Below are 19,441 nucleotides of genomic sequence, written 5' to 3' on the forward strand. Positions count from 1 at the left end.
TAAAAGTCACATTTTGTGCTAAAAAATGCCCACAAGGCAAAATAATTCCAGAAGAGAGGAGCCTGTACTCTTTCCCCAGACAGATGCACTTTGCAGCTCCAACAGGAACTTGCTCACGTCACTTTATTCAGGTACTTACACACTCAATAAAGCAACAACTGTGGGTGCTGCTTGAGAGCTTTAATAACAGCAAAAGGTCTCAGAATCATGATTACTAAGTAAGGCTGTTAAAATTAATTGGAAGTCCCTAGTAGAACCAATAGATCCAGGTATATGATTTGAGTACAAATTAGAAAAATAGCATGAACTTCAATTAATAACTATTATTATCTTCCATTTTTTCTGTACTATGTCTGAGAAGTATGTGAGAGCAAATTCTGTTTGACAATTCTGTCTCTCTGTATTTTCAGAGAAAGAGTTCAAGCAACCTATCCATTAGTATCTTACAATAGATCAATACATGGAGGTGTTGTTTTTTTGTTTTTTGTTTTTTTTTTTTTATCACTAACACTGGAATTACTCACATAATAAAAAAATCTCCTTGTTGGCACAAGATTACGTCCTAAGAAATGCAATAATTAAATTCACTGCGAAGCAAGTTTGGTTTTGTTTCGTATGTTTTTAAAATCAGCTCCACAAGAACTGTAGGCTTTATTTTCTCATTAGTTGCACTTATTATTACTAGATTAGTTTGAATCAAAATCCACTGAGGCCTAGGGTGACATCAGTCCCCTGAGAGAAACCCCAGAGTCACGTTACTAGATAGGATGCCTCTGGCAGGATCTTAACATATCCTTAGATATAAATGTAGAGAAACTGAAGGCATGTACAGGTGACAGCATCGATCCAGAACCCAAGAAAGCTTTCCAAAAACCTTAGTGTGGATGATGGCCAGCCTAAGATACCTCGAACATACAAGGTGTCACCCTGTCCACTCATCAGGACAGAAGGGAGAGCATGTACAAACACACTGCGCTCTTGCCTCGCCTGTGAGCCACATGGCTTTTCCAAATGTTATTTTTCCAATAATTTACAGATACCCAAGCTTTTATCATGAAGTAGTCCAAATATAATGGAAAGGGATTTATAAGAAAAAAGGTAGTGAGATGAACATCTTTTGCAGAGACTTAACTTTAAAAAAAAAACCCTAGCTATTCTTAAAGCATTTGGAAAACATACCCTGGAGGCAGAGCAGCAAAAACAGGTAATTCTTTTCAGAAGACAGATGATTAGTTTTGACAGCACCTGAAAAACATCATCTCCAGGTTCTTTTGTCTCTAACCAGCCCTTTAAACTTGAACTGGTCCTCATGTTCAAAACCATCTCCACCGAGAACTGTGCCTGGAGGTCTTTAAAAGACATTTAGATGTAGAGCTTAGTGATATGGTTTAGTGGAGGACTTGTTAGTGTTAGGTCAGAGGTTGGACTTGGTGATCTTGGAGGTCTCTTCCAACCTAGATGATTCTGTGATTCTCTGTTAAGCACACCGTCAAAATTTGTTATACCAATCAGAAAAGCACTTCTGAAGCTTTTAAGAATGCTTTCTGGTGACAGTCACTGAAAGTCACTTTCACGTTAGTCTGGTTCCACCAAGGCTAACAGCTCATGTTAATACCTTACATACCTCCCATCCTTCAAAACAAATACAGAGAAAATCCACTTCCTTCTGACAGCATGCAATACAAGGAGTGCTGCCTTGCAAAGCGACTGAGTAAAAGGTCTGCTAAGGCTGAACAGGAACAAAAACCAATTTCTACAAGGGTTTCCACATTCTCACTGACCTGTAGGAGAAAGCAAGGGCACGTAACGCCCAACAGAACCAGAGATCTGGAGCTCTCTCTCAGTGAAAGCCAGTGCCACAGCCCCCGATGCATTACAGGGCGCTCTGCAGTCACCTCCCTCCTCACAAACAGCTCCTCATCAGCATTTCCCTATCACGAGCCTTCCTCATTTACACAAGGAGAAAATAACCCCAACCACAGCCCGCAACGGTGTTTCCAGGAGCTTCTGGGGGAAAGGAGAAAGAAAGAAAGAAGGGGGGAAAGGAGAAGTGCAAGGCTGGCAGCGCCTCCTGGGGTAATGGAGCAAAGAGAGGCTTCTTCTCATCCTAGGCAAAAAAGAGGATGAAGAGTCCACTGATTTCTTTGCATCACACCTCTTGTAGTCAGATTTCTCCATCAGCCTTTCGCCCATGAGAAGCGTCAATATCCCTTTTCCTTCAGGAGAGACCTTGGCAGAGGTAAAAGGGAAGCAGGGATGCTGTTCCCCAAACCACCACCGTAACTCTGAGCACCACAGAAGAAGCTGCAGGATGGGGTGAGCATCCGTACAGCACACAACGAGCCAGGAATTAAAGCTGACGGCCTGAAGAGGCTGCGTGGGCAACTTTGACTTTCAGCCACACAGCAGCAGAAGCTGTGAGCAGGGAAAGGGCTCATCAGGCGATTTGTAAAATTCCACTAAGGTGGTGCTCAAAGAGGATTTTGTCATGTTACCGGTTTGTCAACACTCCAGAAAGACAGCACACAGGCTCCATAGATGGAACGGGTTATTACAACACCCTTTGAGCCTCAGAATTTCTTTCTAGAGGGGAAAAAGATCACATGAAAAGGCTTCCATTATGCACACATACAAACAGCACTTTGTCAGGCTGGGATACTTGGATAACGACATTCGATCCCAGCTCTTAAAGAGTCCTCCAGGTATGCTAGGCTGTAGAATTCAAACCAAAATATTACATCTCCTTGGCTGGAGAGCTAACTGACGGAGCGTTTTAACATATACCATATATAAAAAACAAGCTCCGCGTGCCACATCTACGCAGGAAAATCGGTTTCAGATGTAAGCTTCCAGAAGTTATAATATTCAGAAACCAGAGGAGACACTCAGTTGTAGAAACATGATGATTACAGGCTACTGCAACCTGCAGGCCTTTGCATTTTCCACCACACCCTCTCAAGCTACAAGTAACAAATGGCACAAGCCAAGTTCCACAGACAAAAATACTCGTTGACAGCGTTTTTACAGACCACAACTAAGAGCGTCCTTTTAGATTTGCTGCTCCAGGAGGATTCCTTTTCCTAGATATTTTCAAACTCATGGCTGCAATTACTTCTGAGCGCTTTCAGACCTGGCACCGTGGTGCCATTCCAACAGTAAAGCCGGTATTTTCCTGCCTGGAGTAAAGAAACGAAAATACCCCTTCTGCTACAATTAAGTCCCTTCTCTGCTTTTTGAAATGGGAGACAAGTCGATGTGGCAAAACCATCTCCCTCTCAAGTTGCATTAAAAAAAAATTGGGAAAATAGGAACATTGCTAGTAAGGCTTGGACCTCCAGCCTCCAGTGAAGCACATGCCTTGAGCAAAGATGCCTTTCTAACCAGAAGCTACTTGTTTCTCCTTTAATGTTCTCAGGAGAAGAACAGTAGGAGAAATAAGCTAATAACTTGCTGAGTGCAGCCGACCAAAAGCCACCAAGACTGTACAAGCGTACTTAGCAAAATAAACACTGCTTTTGGAGCAAGTGGCAGACTGTTGTTTCGTTTCCTTTTGGGATAGACCTACACAGATGCCAATCGTCAGAGAATATTTCTCTGCAGACAAGCACCATCATGGTTAAGAGTAACTTCAAAAGATTTAATTAGGGAATACATCTCTCCATCGAGAACATGACAATTCAAAAGAATCCTAGAGAAGATTCCTGAATCAATGAGAGAAAATCCAGCCTCAGTACAGAGCTGTAAATACCAGTTTGTGTTACAGCACCTTGACCTGTCAGTGTGTAAGGTTCCTTCTTTGTTGTTGGGCCTTCTTGCATTTTGGGTACTGAATCTGACTGGAGAAAAAAAAAGAAAATTAAAGAGACTAACTGCTAAAATCCTCATTTGTGAGCAGTTAGCTGCCTGGGTTAGCTGAAACCACCATTAAGCTGCTGTTTGTACCAGTGTGGGTGACTTTCCCGAAGTCCAGCCATCGAGGCAATGCTGCTTTCAACGAACACATCTCTATTCATGGCAATTACCCAGCCGGTAGCTCCAGGAAAACCTCCCAGCACACAAAACACTCCGCAGTACAGCTTCCCAAACAATCCATTGCTCCTTCTGTGACACCGCGACACAAACAGGGAGCAATTTCCTACATGAGCCATGGCCTGCAAGGACTTCTTTTGGCAATGAAGCATAGTGTCAGTACCTCCTCTGGACTCTTACACCAACACTCCAGGTATTTGAAGTGTAACTCCTTCACTCAGGCATTTTGCTGACTGCATCTACCCTGACTTCTTTTGTTTGGGGCTCTGGTGCTCTTTTTTTGGCAAATACCCCCACTTGTTACACACTGGCTCAGGTTGCAGGTTTTGATACTTGCAAACTAAATTCTTTCCAAGGAAACCAACACAGGAGTTCTGTTCAGGTACATACCAACCGTGTAGGTCTTCCCAGGACATCCTGGAGTGTCAAGTCCCTTACCTGACTCTCTCCTCTTCAGCTTTTTTTAGCTCTGCGTCCCGTTGCAGCACCTTCATTATTGCCTCTTGCTCCTCCTCTGTTAGGAAGCTCAGGTCAATCATCTTGGCAGGCGTAGGTAGGGTTAAGCGTCCAGAATGATCTTAAATCCTGCTGAGGTTAGTCTTGGAGTCCCTTTTAAGGGTATAGAAAAGTTTTTTTTCCAGCAGGCACTGAGACAACTGGACCCTGTTACAGTCTGTGATTTAAAAAGCCACAGATTTGGCTTTGTTGCTGTGGAGTGAGCATATGCTTCCCTAGATGAGATACTTTTGGGAAGGTGTTGCATTGCTGCTCGCCATTGCAACGATGTCTTCTCAGCTCTGCTTGCTGCAGTAAGAGGTCATTGATCCAGCACATCCAGTGTTTAGGAGCAGCCTAATCATTCCCTAAAAAAGAGACAAGGAAGAACAAGCTGTAAACATCAGGGAAGTTGTTTACGTGTGTTTTTTTTAATTAAAATAAACGAGTTTTTCAATGTGATTAAACCACTTTGTGAAGTTCAAATGGTCACTTCAAGTCAAACTCGTTTCACAGGCCTCCTGAAAAAGGTGGTCACAACAATATATTCCTCTTCAATATACTGACTCACGCTGAAATGCAGAGCCAAGCATCATCCAAACGGCAAAATTTACAAATAGGTGCATTTTAAGCTGTCCTTTAAGTCAGCAGATCAACTCAGAAGGAAGGAGAAAAAATTTTAAAAAACGAACACTGAGGGCTAGAAGTTGAGGGTTTGTTTCTATAAAGAGACTGCCCAAATTCCAGGAACAGAAACCAAGTAAACAAAAACCACCAACAAAGCAACAACAACACAACCAACAACACCCTAACACTTGAGCTAAAACTCCCGAGCTTGCCACGCTGGTTTCCTTATCGTTAGCACATTTCTAGGACACCATTTTTGGCAGGTCACCAACCTAAGTTAGCAGAAGAGCCATCCCATAAGGACAAGCCATTGAACTTTTGGACCCTACTCCACTCCTACCACGCTGTGCGCGCCTTGCCCTCCACACCTATCTTCCCACTCCGAGTCTTCAAAGACTCCTTCCTCCTTCCAGGAGATCAGAAAGGCAGCAGTCATCACAAGCCCCGGAGGAAAAATCCTGAGGAAGTCATCAGAAGGCTGCCAAACACAACATGTTGCAGCAGCGAGATGGGAGGAGGCTGGGAATGCATCAGAGGAATTTGTGTGCTCCAGTTCAAGACAGGGAGCGTGTTCTCCAGCGACTGCAACGCCTCTTTCTGTGGGATTTTGTCTTGTCTGTAACAGAAGTGTTTATCACAAACGTTTCTCACTTCTACTCAGAACAACGAGCAACAATTTTAAGAGATTCATTCTTTAAATTCCTCCCAAATGGGAATTCTACGACACACTTTTGACCAAAATATGCTTTCTCTCAAAACAAACACTCCTCCTGCAGGGTCCTCCTGCAGGGTCAGATACCACATTTACAAAGTCAGGATCCTTACAGCACCACTTGAAAACTTCTGGAAGCTGTTGTGAGTTGCTGGAGAACAGCTGTCATCCTGACCTGCCACCTTAGGCTCAGGAGGAATGGATGCATTGCCAGAAGATGTGTATTGAGGTTTGAATCACTTCCCTTTCCCTTGTACCAGCCCCCGCCTTGGGAAGGAAAGTCAGGGTATCTACGGATGCTACAGGCTGCAACACAGCTGAATTTACAAGATTTGACTTTTACTCACAACATCTTACTACTGAAAGTGTATAATTCTGTTAGGAATGTGATCCCATGAAGGCCACCGTGCTGCAGAACATTTGTAATAAAACCAAAATAGTTTCTACATAAATGTCTTGACTATGTGGAATCAGGAATCATGCATTAACACGAACCTCAGTGCTTTGCCCAAACCAAACTATGTCCTTGAGCAGGAATTTCAAATGCTGCTTTGACTGTGCCTGCTCCTGAGTCTGTGAACGTTCAGCCAAGAGGTCAGAACAAGGTATCAGCACTGGCACCACACAAAGGGAAACATCATCTCTAAAGGCAACAGCATTTTGTACAGATGCAGAATGAAGCTGTGAGCAGGTTGATGGTCATGCCCTCCTCCACCCTGAAAAAGCCCCACAGCTTTCTGCCCGTGATTGTGTTTGGCTGCTACATGAATCTTCCCCGTGATTCTCATTGGGATTTTGTTCTGTGAAGTCAACGTAACAGTATCTCAAACACCCTGCCATCAGTAACTGGCCTTTTTGAAGCAGATTCAGAAAATAATGACTTACCCCTAATTAGCCAGAAGTAAGAAGTGCTCACTACAGAGCCACAAACACACACAACCCTGACTTTGTTCAGAACCCACAACAGGTATGGCTGTCAGCCTTGACTGTCGCGTGCAAGCTTTCCACAGCAGCTGATAAAACACCCAGCATCTGCAGGGCTAACAAAAACCCTGGGTGCTGCCTGGCTGGCACATGCACACCTATCACAGGCCCAGAAACCCACATTGTACCACACAACCTGGGCAGCTCTGACTTGGAATCACAAAGGATCTCTTTTCCTTGTAAGTCAGACAAGTTGCTTGCAGCAGCTCCATGAAGCCTGTAAGGAAGCTGCCACAGGAACAGCACCTTTGTCTTCAAAGAAGGCTGACAGAGGAGAGTTACATCTATCAGTTTAATCCAAAACTCTAAAAGAAATAGCAGGGCAGCCTTTAAAAACCAGGCCTGGGGGAGCTAAAAGCAAAGCCCACTGCTACGAACCCTCCCACATACCATCATTCTGCAGAGCAGTTTCCACAACTAACTTCACGTTCCCACTTCATTTTTGGGATGTCCCTCAACCAATTCACCTCTCACCCAGTAGAGGTAATGGGATAAAGCTCCTGGACTAAACACGAGCTTCACAGTGCCACGTTTTGCTAAGTTTAACACATCGTGCCTGGCTTAATTGGGTCACGTTCTCCTCCCAGCTCCTCGGAGGAGAGCCCTGTGTGAATTCCATTCCACATACCCACTTGCATTCATCCTGTATGTAGATTTGCACGGCATTACCTGAGTTGGTTTTGCTCCTATCCTAGGTTAGGACAAAAAGCTTCCCAAGTCTTAAACTGCAGCCCAGATCCTTTAGGTTCCTTTGCAAAGATAACAACATGATGCTTCAGTTAAGGCATGTCTGAGTACCTGAAAAACTGGCCCCTAATCTCTCCAGATAACCAGCTGGTGAAAAAAAAAAAAAAAAAAAAAAAAAAAACAAAAAAAACAAAAAACATTTTTTCCCCCCCTTTTAATGTGCATCATCCATACAGCGCAAACTGTATCACATTTCACCATGATAACAAGTCTTTAGTCACTGGAAGCAGGCCAGTCACAAACTGAAGGCAGGATGGATTTCAGTTTAAACAAGACAAAACCCTCTTTCTGTGCGGGGCGTACCTGGGCAGCCTCGGGAGAACCTCTGCTTACACAGCAAGACAGCTTTCTGCAGAGGGCTGTAAGCACGGCTTCCAAGCACAGACAGTAAAAAAGCAAAACAAACAAACAAAAAAAAAAAAAACACACACAACTGCTAGCTTTGAACGGAGTACCTGTTACAGGTCAAAGGCCAAATTTAAAATTCAATGCCTCTCTCCACTCCAAGTCACCCTCCACCACCCTGAGCTCAATTCTTCTTTCCTTTTTCTTCTTCTTTCCGTCTTTTTCACAAACTTTTCCTTAAATCCCCTGTACGTGCTGAAAAGATTTGAGAGGTCTCAGCATTTTCTTCGGAGCCACTGTTATGGGAAGTTTTCCTTTGGCTGGAAAGCTTTCAGACTCAAGTTCCACATACGACTGAAACATCCCACAGCAGACTGACTAAATCATAGAAATCAACAAACACCACAGTGACTGATTTCTGGAGAAAAGCAGTCATCTTACGTTGTAGACTAGCATTTATGAGTCTTGATATATTTAGCTTTTTTTCCCCTCAAATCCAAGTGAAACCACACAAACTACTCCCTTTCATAGAAGTTTTCTACTCCCTGTAATAAACGGGAATCTGAAATCATGTTTTCTGTAACTCCTGCATGAAAGCTTTTGTTTTGGCAATTAAAAAAAAAAAAAAAAAAGGCCTTAGATGCAGTGTTTTTCTCCCCACCCTCAACTCTTAAGTTGCTCACAACTTCCAAGTACTCTAGCCCTGGCAACCATCCAGAAATTGTCTTCTAAATGTTTCCCAGAACCTCCTCAAGTGGTTTTGTGTCTCGATGCCTTTAAGTTAGGCTTTACGTTTTTCTAGTACACAAGTCATAAGAGACCGACTACCTCGTTTGCCCTGCACCGAGCCTTATTTTTTCCCCTACTTTCTCCCCAGTAGAAAAAAGGAATCTGAATTCAAATACTGTGTTTATGAGCTACCATATTAAGAGGTACCACAATCATAGCCCTGTTGTTAAGTTTTTACTCCGTGCATACATATGGGATGAAATTAGGGAGAGGCAAGAAAGAGGCCGGAGTAGTTTGCCACGACTGACATTAAGTCATCGCCAGGATGAGAAACCAACCAGCACAGCCCCAGTCAGCCGTTCCATCCAAATCAACAAGACTTCCTTTTGCGTGCAGCAGCCTCATAACATCTTACATTTACATTGCAAAGTTGCTTTTCAAGGGCTCCTCAAGCTGCTAATGCTTTGCTTGGGAGAAGCTGTCTTGCATCCAGCACCTTCTCACACGAGGAAGGCGGTGACAGCCAACCCTACGCTTTCAGCTGCTTTTTGCACCCTGGTTTGTGCCAGCTCCTTCAGGTGAAGGCACAATTACCCCGCAGGCCTGGCTGACCAACAACTCTCACCTTCATCATCTTCACGCCGTAAGGAATTCAGTTTCAAGCAACCTACTGGCTCTTAACTGTAAGTGGATTTGGTTTCCTGACTAATTCTTCTCCAACACACCAACGCTGGCAGCTTGGGGGAGCTGGAAGTCCAAACACAAGGCAACAGGAAGCTGAGGAAGACAGATAAACAGAATCGTGCAGCCCAATTTGCATCTGCAGACAAACTCCTTATTCTCAGAAAAGGGGTGACTGTATTTGTCCTCAACACATGCTCAGGAAATAATTCACCCTTTATTTTTGGAACGAGAAAACCCACAACAGTAGGAGAAACGAGAGCTTTGCAGGACCGGCTGCCATCACCCTGGGGAGTAACATCAGGCAGTAATGGGAAAGAGTTTTTTATTTTAAGGAAAAAAAAAAATAAAAAAAAAATCACACTTTCCTGAACAACTTTATTCTCCACTAACATTTATCCAACACAGTCACAAGTAACGCAGCACCATCCTGGGCTCAGGGAGTATAATTTCTCTAAATACATGATGCAAATCCCTTGGAAGGAGAACAGCTCATTAAGCTAAATGCCAGCGCTGGCACAAGCACAAGTAGTTTAAGACAGTCATGAAGATACTTGTGCAGGAGGTCAGAACACTACGGAGTTAACTTTGGGTAATGGAGAAAGAAAACCTTTTAACTTTCAAGAGGGACTTAAGTTTTCATTCAGGACTTTAAAACATGGTTGGCTGTAGTGGAATAAGCCTGAACTTCAGCACGCAGGAGGAGGCCTGTTGTCATTTTCATTCTTGAGGGGGCAGAAGGGAAGAGATCTCCCAGTCAGATATGCATATCTGCAGCCAATCCAACTGCTCTTTCAGGAGGTGTTATCGGAGTGTTTAAGATGATAACAGCCACATGTACAACATAGATCAGATTTCCAGCAGGCCCAGAGATTAACTTAAAGGGCTGTGTTTGCCAACATGTATGTTTAGTCAGTGGGAGGCAGGGAGGTTTTTATCTAGCTGGTTGTGAAGCAGGTGGTGGCGGTGGTACGGGGCCCTTTGCAGAAATAGAGAGTATCTGCAATAAAAAGTTGTCCTTACAAACACAGAAATGATTTATTTTACTCCAATAATAAACCTACATGCTCTCCTGTAGGATACTCATTACTATACAGTTAAGGGACTTATCTGCAGTTATAGTACCAGGCAACTACTCAAAATAGCACAATAGGAAGCCAAAAAAAAGATACAGCACAAACCTTGCTCACACCTTACCCTTGCTCACCAGTATCAAGATGACTCCGGTTGGTTTTAACCTGCAAACTCGCTGCAATCCTGAAGTATTCTCATTGATGGCCTTATAATAGTTATATAATTTTCCAGAACATTTAGCTTTACTAATTGCTGGGTTTGTAGCAAATGCAACTGGAGTAATGCAAGCACTTAAGACAAGCTCCACTTTTCTCCAGTAATACCTGCGTTGGTGGTCCGTGCTGCTCTACCCGTGATTTACTTTTTTAGGGGGTAAGAAGTCAAGGCCATCATCGCGTTGATATTACACAGGCAATTGTTCTGGTTTACGTAAAATATACTCTGAACAAAAGAGCAAAGCATTAACAACATGAATTAAAAAAAGCTAACAACTGAAAATTGGAAGAGGAAAGAACAATTTGTTTTGGTTGTGGCCTAATCCCTTTATTAAGGCATGGCAGCTTGCCATTTCTTCTCATAGGGCTCGGATATTGGCAGCAGTGCCTAGGAAAGAGAATCTCTCTACCTACCACGGCATACAGTCATTAGGCCAGTGGTTTCAAAAAGATGTGGTCTCTGGAACAGGAGGTTCATAAATTAATTCATTAATAAATTAATAAATAATTCATTAATAAATTAAACCACACCTAAATTGTTCTTTTCCCTGTGACCATAGCTCAGCAGATTAACCAGAGATGCCAAGCCATTCATTGTAAACTGTCAAAAGTATAAAACTACTCAAAGAACTTGAGTTCTTTACTGAGCAGCTTCAGAATTACAGGTATTCCTGCAAGCTAGCATCAACAACCTCAGTACCTCTCATTATATATTGAGGTTCTCCAATTCTGGTTGTATTTCCTTACATGTTATACCATTGACACTGGCATAATATATTATTTGAACTAATAATTCCTTCGTAAGACATTGCGTTGTGTGTTTATCTAGCTTTATGTGCAGAAGGATGCTGTGAGAAACAGTACCAAAAGCTCTGCTGAAATCCAGAAGGATTACATCAGCAGGCTTCTCTTAGTCAGCTAGGTGGGTAATTCTGTCATAAAAGATAATTAAGTTCATTAAGCAGGACTTTCCCCTTGAGAACCCATGCCGGTTGTGACTAACGACTGCGTTGTCTTTCAGGTGTTTTTCAACAACCCCCAAAATAATCTCCATAATTTTACCAGGCACTGATGTGAGACTGACAGGCCTGTAACTCCCAGGATCTTCTTTCTTGCCCTTACTGAGAACTGGGACAAGGTTTGCCAGCTTCCAGTTGACTGGGATTTCTCCAGATTCCCAAAAACCTTGAAAAATAATTGAGAGGGGTCTCATGACAGCATCAGCCAGCTCACTGAGCACCCTGGGAGGAATCTGATGGGGCTCCATAGACTTGTGTGTGTCCAGCTGGAGCAGCAAATCCTGCACAAGTTCAGAGTCAGCTGGAAGCTTATTCTCACAGTCAGTTGTCCAACTCGGGACTCTGGGGGTCCCAGGGCCCACCACTGGTGCTAAAGAGAGGTGAAAAAGGGATTAAACATCTCTGCTTTGTCTGTGTCCCTGACTGTGAGGTGAGCAACCTCACCAAGTAACAGAATGATCTTATTATGGGACCCCACGAGTCAGTAACTGTTGCAGCTCAGCGAGCAGGGGCTCTCTGCCTACCCTCACTCCTCATTTAAGTTGAGTTTAGCAGCCATGGAAGTCCATAGTTGCACAAGGACTGCGACCATCACTGATGCACTGATTTTTCTCCACTGCGTTTCTAAAACCAGGAACTTCAGGCTGCCTCTTTTACGCATCACAGAATTGCTCTAAAGCGCTCTCAGCTGCTCAGGTCACCAGTGGTGTAGCACATCTCCTCTGCAGGAGGGCACACCATAGAGCCTTGTGGTACAGCTGGAACACAAAGCTGCCAAATCATGAGGGCAACTTTTATACCATCTTTGCCTGCCCCAAGGCAGGCTACTGACCTCACAGCTTCACCAGCGCAGCTCTGCCAGTAGCCCAGCACAAGCCTGAGATCAGGCAGAACACTGCTACAGATGCTCTGCTCTCAGACACCATTAACCATATAAAGAAGCAGCTGCAGGAGGCCAAGTCAGCCCTTACTCACCCAAAACTCCCCATTTCATTTGTCACTCTATCCCCTCTACTTTTCAGGCACCAGCCTTGTTACTATAACTACAGCTTGGTTTAATTGATGACTACTGTGTGCGAACAGCCAGCAAACAAACCAAGCCCTTTGGCTGTCCTTTCTCAGGAGCTGGCGGACTAACCACAAACCTAGGACACTGCTCAGGCACATTTCTAAGCTTAAAATTACCTACCTAACAACTGATGTAATCTGAAGGCTACTGAGAAAGCTTGCGTCAGTTAATCCAGTCCTCGCTGGAAGACACACACGTGCCTAAAAACAGGCTTTTACACAGAATCCAGTTACCAGGAGAAATCAGGTGCCAGCAGAAAAATAATGGTCTTTAGGAGTCCTGCAGCCATAGAACCAATAAGTGAGCTAAGGAAAGAGGTGGCAGAGAAGAAACACGTTAGAGACATTTTCAGATAAATTAGCAATGTAATTGATTAAAGAAAAGTTAGCCTACAGTCCGCAAACTGCGTACAGCCAGAATCAGGTCTCACTCCAATCACAAAAAATAACTCAAGCTTTGCAATGAAGTTTTTAATAGAAACACAGAATGGTTTGAGTGGAATAAACCTTAAAGATCATCTAGTTCCAACCCCGCTGTCACAGGCACAGATACCTTCCACTAGGGTGGAAGCTTAGTGGGGTTTTGCTGTTTGTTTTTAAATAGATGCATAAAAAAGCTTGCTGTAGCTCCCTGTTAAGAAGAAAAAAAATCACTCATCATCCAGCTAAAACATCATCTTGCACTGGAAATCAGCATAACATAAATATTCCACCTGCTCCCTCAATCCTTCTGGCTAAGGATTTGAAACCAGCCAGCAGCATTGTCAGCCCTCCTTAATAGAGATATTAAATTGCCGGAATAACAGGAAGTCTATCAGCCATGAAAGCTTCACTCATGAGACAGCCCAGCCCGGCAGTGCAAACAATCACGTGCAAAACCCTGTCTTTTCCCGGGCTGGTACGAGTTTCACGGAGTGCCTGCAGGCAGCTCCAAACTGAGCACTCAGGAGGATGGCTCTGGGCAGCTGGCACTGCGATACAAGAAGCCTGGAAGGGCAGAGCAGGAGCTGAACTGCTCAAGTTGCTGCACGTGGGAGGTGAGGAGCAGGGAAGAGCTTCTGCAGCAGCCTGCTGTTGCACTGGATGGGGCACAATGTCAAACTGCACCGCCTGAATGGGATTTGTCACAGAAAGGCTGCTGAACAGCACACGGATGGGAAGGAGGGAGACAAAGGCTGTGATGGAAACTGTTTCACAGGTAGAGTTAGAAAAATCCAGGGTTTAGTTTGTGAGTATAAAGCCTGTCCCTGAACAACAGCATTCAGTTTTGCAGGAGTGGCTCGTTCTTGAAGAGGAAAGCAATGCGAGGCATGAATTTTCTCCTGCCCAATGCCTGCAGCACGCTCCCAAGAAGCCCAAAACCCAAATCCAAGAGGATTCAAACTCACATCCCCTTGTTTAGGAAGATATGACAGTCTACGGTTTCCTTTACTTCACTTTTAACCCTCCCTGGGGCTGCGCTACTGAGGATTAAACTGAATGATTACTGAAGTTCTGTTGCAACCTTGCAAGCAGGAACAAGCACCCAAGTCTATTTCCCTGCAGTCAGGCCACCACGTCACAGACTGAGCTGTCCCTCCTGACTGCCATCCTCACGCTGACAGCCCTGCCCCAAATGGGGGATTCGTTTCTAATCCAGATCTCTCCATCTCCAGAGAAGTCCTCTACTCACTACGAAACAAGAAAAACATAATGACATTTCCACTGACAAATTATTACATGCTTCCAAAAAAAACCAGCCAACAAAACCCCACACAGCAAAACCCACAGCAGAGAAAATGGGATGAGTATTCCTAGGTGGAGCACAGGCAACCTGCAAATTCAGCAAAGACCGTGGCAGATTTGTGTGGGCAGGAGCACAATAGAGGGCCAAGGGCTCACTGCTTCACATTGTTTGTTAGGTTTCTGCCTAGGACTTCAACACACACCTTTTGCTTAAGGAGCCCAAAGTGCAATCACACACCTTTCCGGACCTCACCCTTAATTCTTCATAACTGATGTCCCATTTTTAATGCTATTTCTGAAGGACATAAATCATTTAAACTTAATAGATAAGAAAATCATGGGGGGGGGGGGGGGGGGGGGGTGGACTTTTAAGATTTAAAAAGCTGATTGTTTCAGCCATTTCTAACACAAAAGCCTTTTAATATTCTGATCTGCTTCTGGAGCTCCAGTTACACAGCTGAGATTACATTGTCTAACTGTAGTTCCCCCAGCCTGCACAGGAGTAAGTCACCAACAGCTTATCAATCAGAATCAGGCTGTGAGTAACACTGTGCAATTCCACGTTGAGTTTATCGATATTCAGTTTGGTCCTTTCACAGAACAAAAGCACCTGGTAGCAAGTCTAGGGCATTGTTCTGCTGGCTACTCTGCAAATCTCCTCTGTTCTTACTTTTATTTTTATTTATATACATTTCTACTTCTTTGTCTGTGTGCATTTATGTAAGATTTCCTTGACTGGGGGAGAGAAAAAAAAAGAAAAATATACTTTATAAGACTTACACTACAAAGAAAAAGGAATACAGCAAGGAAGCCTTCCTCCCCCCAAAGTTTTCTGTTCATTTGGTATATATGCACAGAACACCAAGCAGAATTTAATTCAAAATTAGTCTGGCATTTCCCAGATAAAGAGACATAAAATAAGAAGGGATGAAAAAGGAGTTTCATTTCCCCCTCACCACTCTCTCCGCGTTGTCACTCTGCAATAAGCAGTCAGGTTACGTGTGGCCCAGCAGCTTTACACCATGAGGTAAGAATCTAGCACAGCCAGTTGCTGTACCCAAGTGAATTTGAATGACTCCCAACCACAAGAACGAAGCATGAATAAGTCTGTTAAAACGAGCTGTCAGTCATTTCATGCCCCCAAAAGCTAAAGAACTAGAGGCTGCTCAAACAGCAAATGCCACAGCATTGGCTTGCATACAGGAAAGCATAAGTGTTTGAGCACTGGGAGACAAAACAGTTTAAGGAGCCTCCTTAAATTGACTTTTAGCAACCTAAATCTAACCTTAAATATAAGAATTGCTGGACTTGGAGCACCAGAAAATTACCTTCTCCTTTTAACATTTTTTTTTTTAAATTCAAGTCAGTCATATTGAATTAAGAGCACTTAATGTACAGAGAAAAATTCTTTACAATGGTGCAAAACAAGTCGCTGCTGAATGAACTAAAGACTGACTTCCACCGGCAGAACCCTTACTTTAATTAAAGAAGAATACAATTAAACATTTTTCCTGCTGAGTGACTAAGACTTACTTTTCAGTTTCCCTGCAAATTATGTTTTATTGGTAGGATTTTGTCTGATGTTTCTCATCACCGTTGGCAAAGCAGATTCCTTTTTGTCACGAGCACAAGAACAATGATAGTACAAGCAAATCCTTGGACTTCTCCCACTGTTTAGCTTCCTGGTTAATCTTTCTTTCTAGATGTAACAGCTAGTACCTGTCCTTCTGTGAAAGCATCAGAGGGTTCCTCCAAGTACTAAACTGGAGCAGTACTTCCACCTGGGAATCCAGCAAGCGCTGCCTGCAGAATGACAAGAGCTTATTCCAGAGAATGTAACTGTTCATGGTCCCTACCTAGTACTTCAGCAAAGAGACAAATTCACATTCCTGTCATTCATTTTTTGGGGAAAAGGAGCGTCATTTATTTTGGTCTTCATCAGCGTTGGTAAATAACGATGATCTGTTTCACTGAATTTTAAAAGCTTGACAGCGAAACCGATTCTGGGCTGCAAGAGGAAGGAAGTTTCCTCCACACGGGACTGGTCCAATGCCAGGTTTGGAAAATTCCAAGACATGCTTTGTAGCCAAAGCAGAGGCCTGATGCACCCATAAAGAAGAAGCAGACTAAGCAAGATGCCTTCGCATTACCTGGCTTTAAACCCAAACATAAGCACATTAAAACATGGTAATGGGTAACAGCATACATGCACCTTGTAACACTGTAACACCACTAGCAGTATTTTATAACACAGGTATGCATAAATATACAAAAGCACATAACTGCAAACAGAGGAACAGGGATTTGGGATATATTTGTCCAAGAAGCGCACAGAAAAATACGTGCAGATAGTAGAATTTGCAAGATAAGAGCAAAGGATGTAGAGCAAGCAGGAAAGATGTGTGGTGAGAGCAAAACAGACCTGCAGAACAGAGAGGAGATAGGTCTGATGGAACCAGAACAAGCCTGCAAAATGAATAAGATGCCAGCAAAATCAAGGTAAGCCTTACTTCCCAAAATAATACGAACTATGTCAAAAGCAGATGAGCTCACACCCTTTTCTGCCAGGGAGGAAGCAAGGTGCATAAGACATTAAGCAAAAAAGATGGTAATTAATGAAAATCACAAAATTCTCACTTTGATTCCAGCACCTCCTGTCAAAGAGCTCTCAAGCACCTGACATTGACCTCAGCAACTAAAACCATCGAGACCTGTAATTACCAGCTTTAAATACAGGGCAACAGTTCCAGAGCGCTGGATATTCATCATTTCACAGTTTTAAATCTCCTCTCCTTACAGCTCTGAGAAAGCTCAGAAATAATCACAAAGGCATTTGACGATCTGCCCCCAAATTTACGCAGCCTTCATTCTGCTGCGATGATCCTATAAAAGAGATCCATATCCGAGATCCTTCTACTCACAGAAGCAAGTGCCTCAGATTTTAGGGCCAGGACAATCCCTGCAAGTCCCTCTAGAGAGGAACAAGATGCAATGGACTGTTTCAAAGGGAAAGAGTTTATTATTTCCACAGAGGCCACTAGCATCCCTCCAGGAGGACCTGAGAGCCCTCTCTGAGCAAAGAAAGCCCTCTATTTAGGAAAGCGGGCTCCTACAGAACTAGGTCCGGGGAAGTTGGCACAGTTACTCACCGCCCACGGCCACAAGGAGGTCTCAGCACACAGGGACAAGGTTTCCCTTCTCCACACCGGCCCCTAGCCACAAGCCTCGCCTCCCCTCAGCCACCCTCAGGCTGGGAGCGAAGCTCTGACTCCGGACCCCACCGGGCGCCCACAAAACCCCTCCGGGCAGCCCCAACGGGGCACCCCAGCCCCTTTTTCCCGTAGCTTACCCCAGGCTCTCCAGTTAGGAGCTGCCCGGTTTCCCTCACCCCTGCCAGCAGCTGCTTTCCCCGCTTGTCTGAGGAGAGGGAGGCGGCGGCGAGAGGCGAGGCGGCCCCGGCCGGCAGCCGCCGCGCCAATGGCGGCGCCGAGTCCCCTCAGAGCAGGGCGGCTCCGCCGGCTCCGGCCCGCCCTCACGGGGCTGGGCTCGGCTTTGGGGCACCTGTGGGCACCGCAAGGGCCGCTGGAGGAAGCGGGGAAGGTGTCGGGGCTGTGGGGAGACCGTCAGGGGTGTGGGGAGGGTGTCCTGGGTGCGGGAACTGAGCTGGGTGCGGGAGGTGTGAAGGAGTTTTGGGAGTGGGTTTGAGAGGGCACTGCTGAGGGGGAGGGCTGTGGCTCTGCAGCTGGAAAGAGGGTATTTCTCATCGAGTCCACACAAATCACATCGAGTTTGGCTCGACTGGCTGCCTTGAGGGAAAATGATCTGCATTTCACTTTATCTGGTAGTGGGTAAGGTGAGAGGCGTTAAGATAGGCCTGTTTGCAGTAGATATATGCATCGATAATGAAGGTTTCAGTCATCTGTTTGTCCAGGAAGCCGCTGTAAGTGGTTTTCTGTTTAATTGGTGGCACAAAATACACACGCCACCATTTGGTAGGATGATCCAGCAGGACTTTTCCTCTGAACTGAGCCTTGTTTGGCTATCGAAGTGCCAAGATGAAGCTGGAGTCCCTCTGGGATCAGGCCGACAGCACCAACTCCCCGTCTTTCAGACAGCCCTCGTGGTGCTGCTTTTGCCTTACATACGATCTTCCCAAGCCATTTGTTTTATATTTTTAATCCTGTTTGGGGACACCTGGAAAATTTCAGTCCCTGGAGTGCTGAAAGTAGAGCCTGCAGTGCCAAACCTGCAAGGTTGCTCAGGGTGTGCTCTGGCCATGCTCACAGGACCCCACTTCACCCTCTTGCGGCCACAGTTTGCATCGATTCACTCCCCAAATCCTCCGTAATCAACACTGTGTTCCTAGTCATCAGAAAGCCTTGAATTTCACCTGCTACTCTAACTTAGGTATGGTGAAATAATTTAATGCTTATTAGGAAAAAAAAAAAAAAAAAAAGCATTTTTATCACAAGTCTGTAAATTACATGTATTTTCAATTTCAGCTGTTTTATGTGGGGCTTTCTGTCAACAAAAAATAGGGAATAGAGCATGCTTTATGCATTATCTGATAATATTCTGGATTTTAAATGGGGCTTCCTTTCAGTTCACATGGATCAGAGTGAACTGGAGACCTTGTGAAAGCTTAAAACTCAGTTACTCCCTCTAGTAATCTCCATTCAAGTGTCTCTTATCCACACACCCTGTTTATTTAGATTAATGCAGTGTACTAAGCTGCATTTACTCAAACCCACGCTGAACTCCAGCTCTGTACACACCAAGAAACACAGCTTGGTACATTAATTAGAAGTGGGGTCTCTTTTGACACTCTTGGTACGTGTAATGCATTTTTCTGTTGTTGAATATCTTTTTTTTTTTACCCCTCTGACCGCCGTCGCAAAGTGGAAAGAGGAAGGCAGTGGTGAGTCTGAGCCTTTTCAGAGCGGACACGCTTGTTTCAGCCTGCAGCTGTGGGTACGCCTGGCCCCTGCCGG

At 44.4% G+C, this 19,441-nt stretch overlaps 1 protein-coding gene across 3 annotated transcripts in view; it reads right to left on the reverse strand.

The window, feature by feature from the left end:
• SYTL2 (synaptotagmin like 2) overlaps positions 1-17,834 on the reverse strand; it is a 54,608-nt gene extending 36,774 nt beyond the window's left edge. For 2 of the 3 annotated variants that reach the window (XM_032207814.1, XM_032207812.1), the window contains exons 1-2: positions 17,800-17,834; positions 4,468-4,892 (exon numbers count right to left, since the gene is read on the reverse strand). In XM_032207814.1, the coding sequence (XP_032063705.1) occupies positions 4,468-4,568 (101 nt within the window). In that variant the 5' untranslated portion in view covers positions 4,569-4,892; positions 17,800-17,834. Of the gene's footprint in view, positions 1-4,467; positions 4,893-12,846; positions 12,881-17,799 lie in introns of those variants that run through there. The other variant, XM_032207813.1, reaches the window with a different exon arrangement.
• Between the last annotated feature and the right edge of the window lie 1,607 nt (positions 17,835-19,441).

Source organism: Aythya fuligula, chromosome 1 (genome assembly GCF_009819795.1).
Source record: "Aythya fuligula isolate bAytFul2 chromosome 1, bAytFul2.pri, whole genome shotgun sequence".
In the NCBI taxonomy this organism is placed as follows: domain Eukaryota; kingdom Metazoa; phylum Chordata; class Aves; order Anseriformes; family Anatidae; genus Aythya; species Aythya fuligula.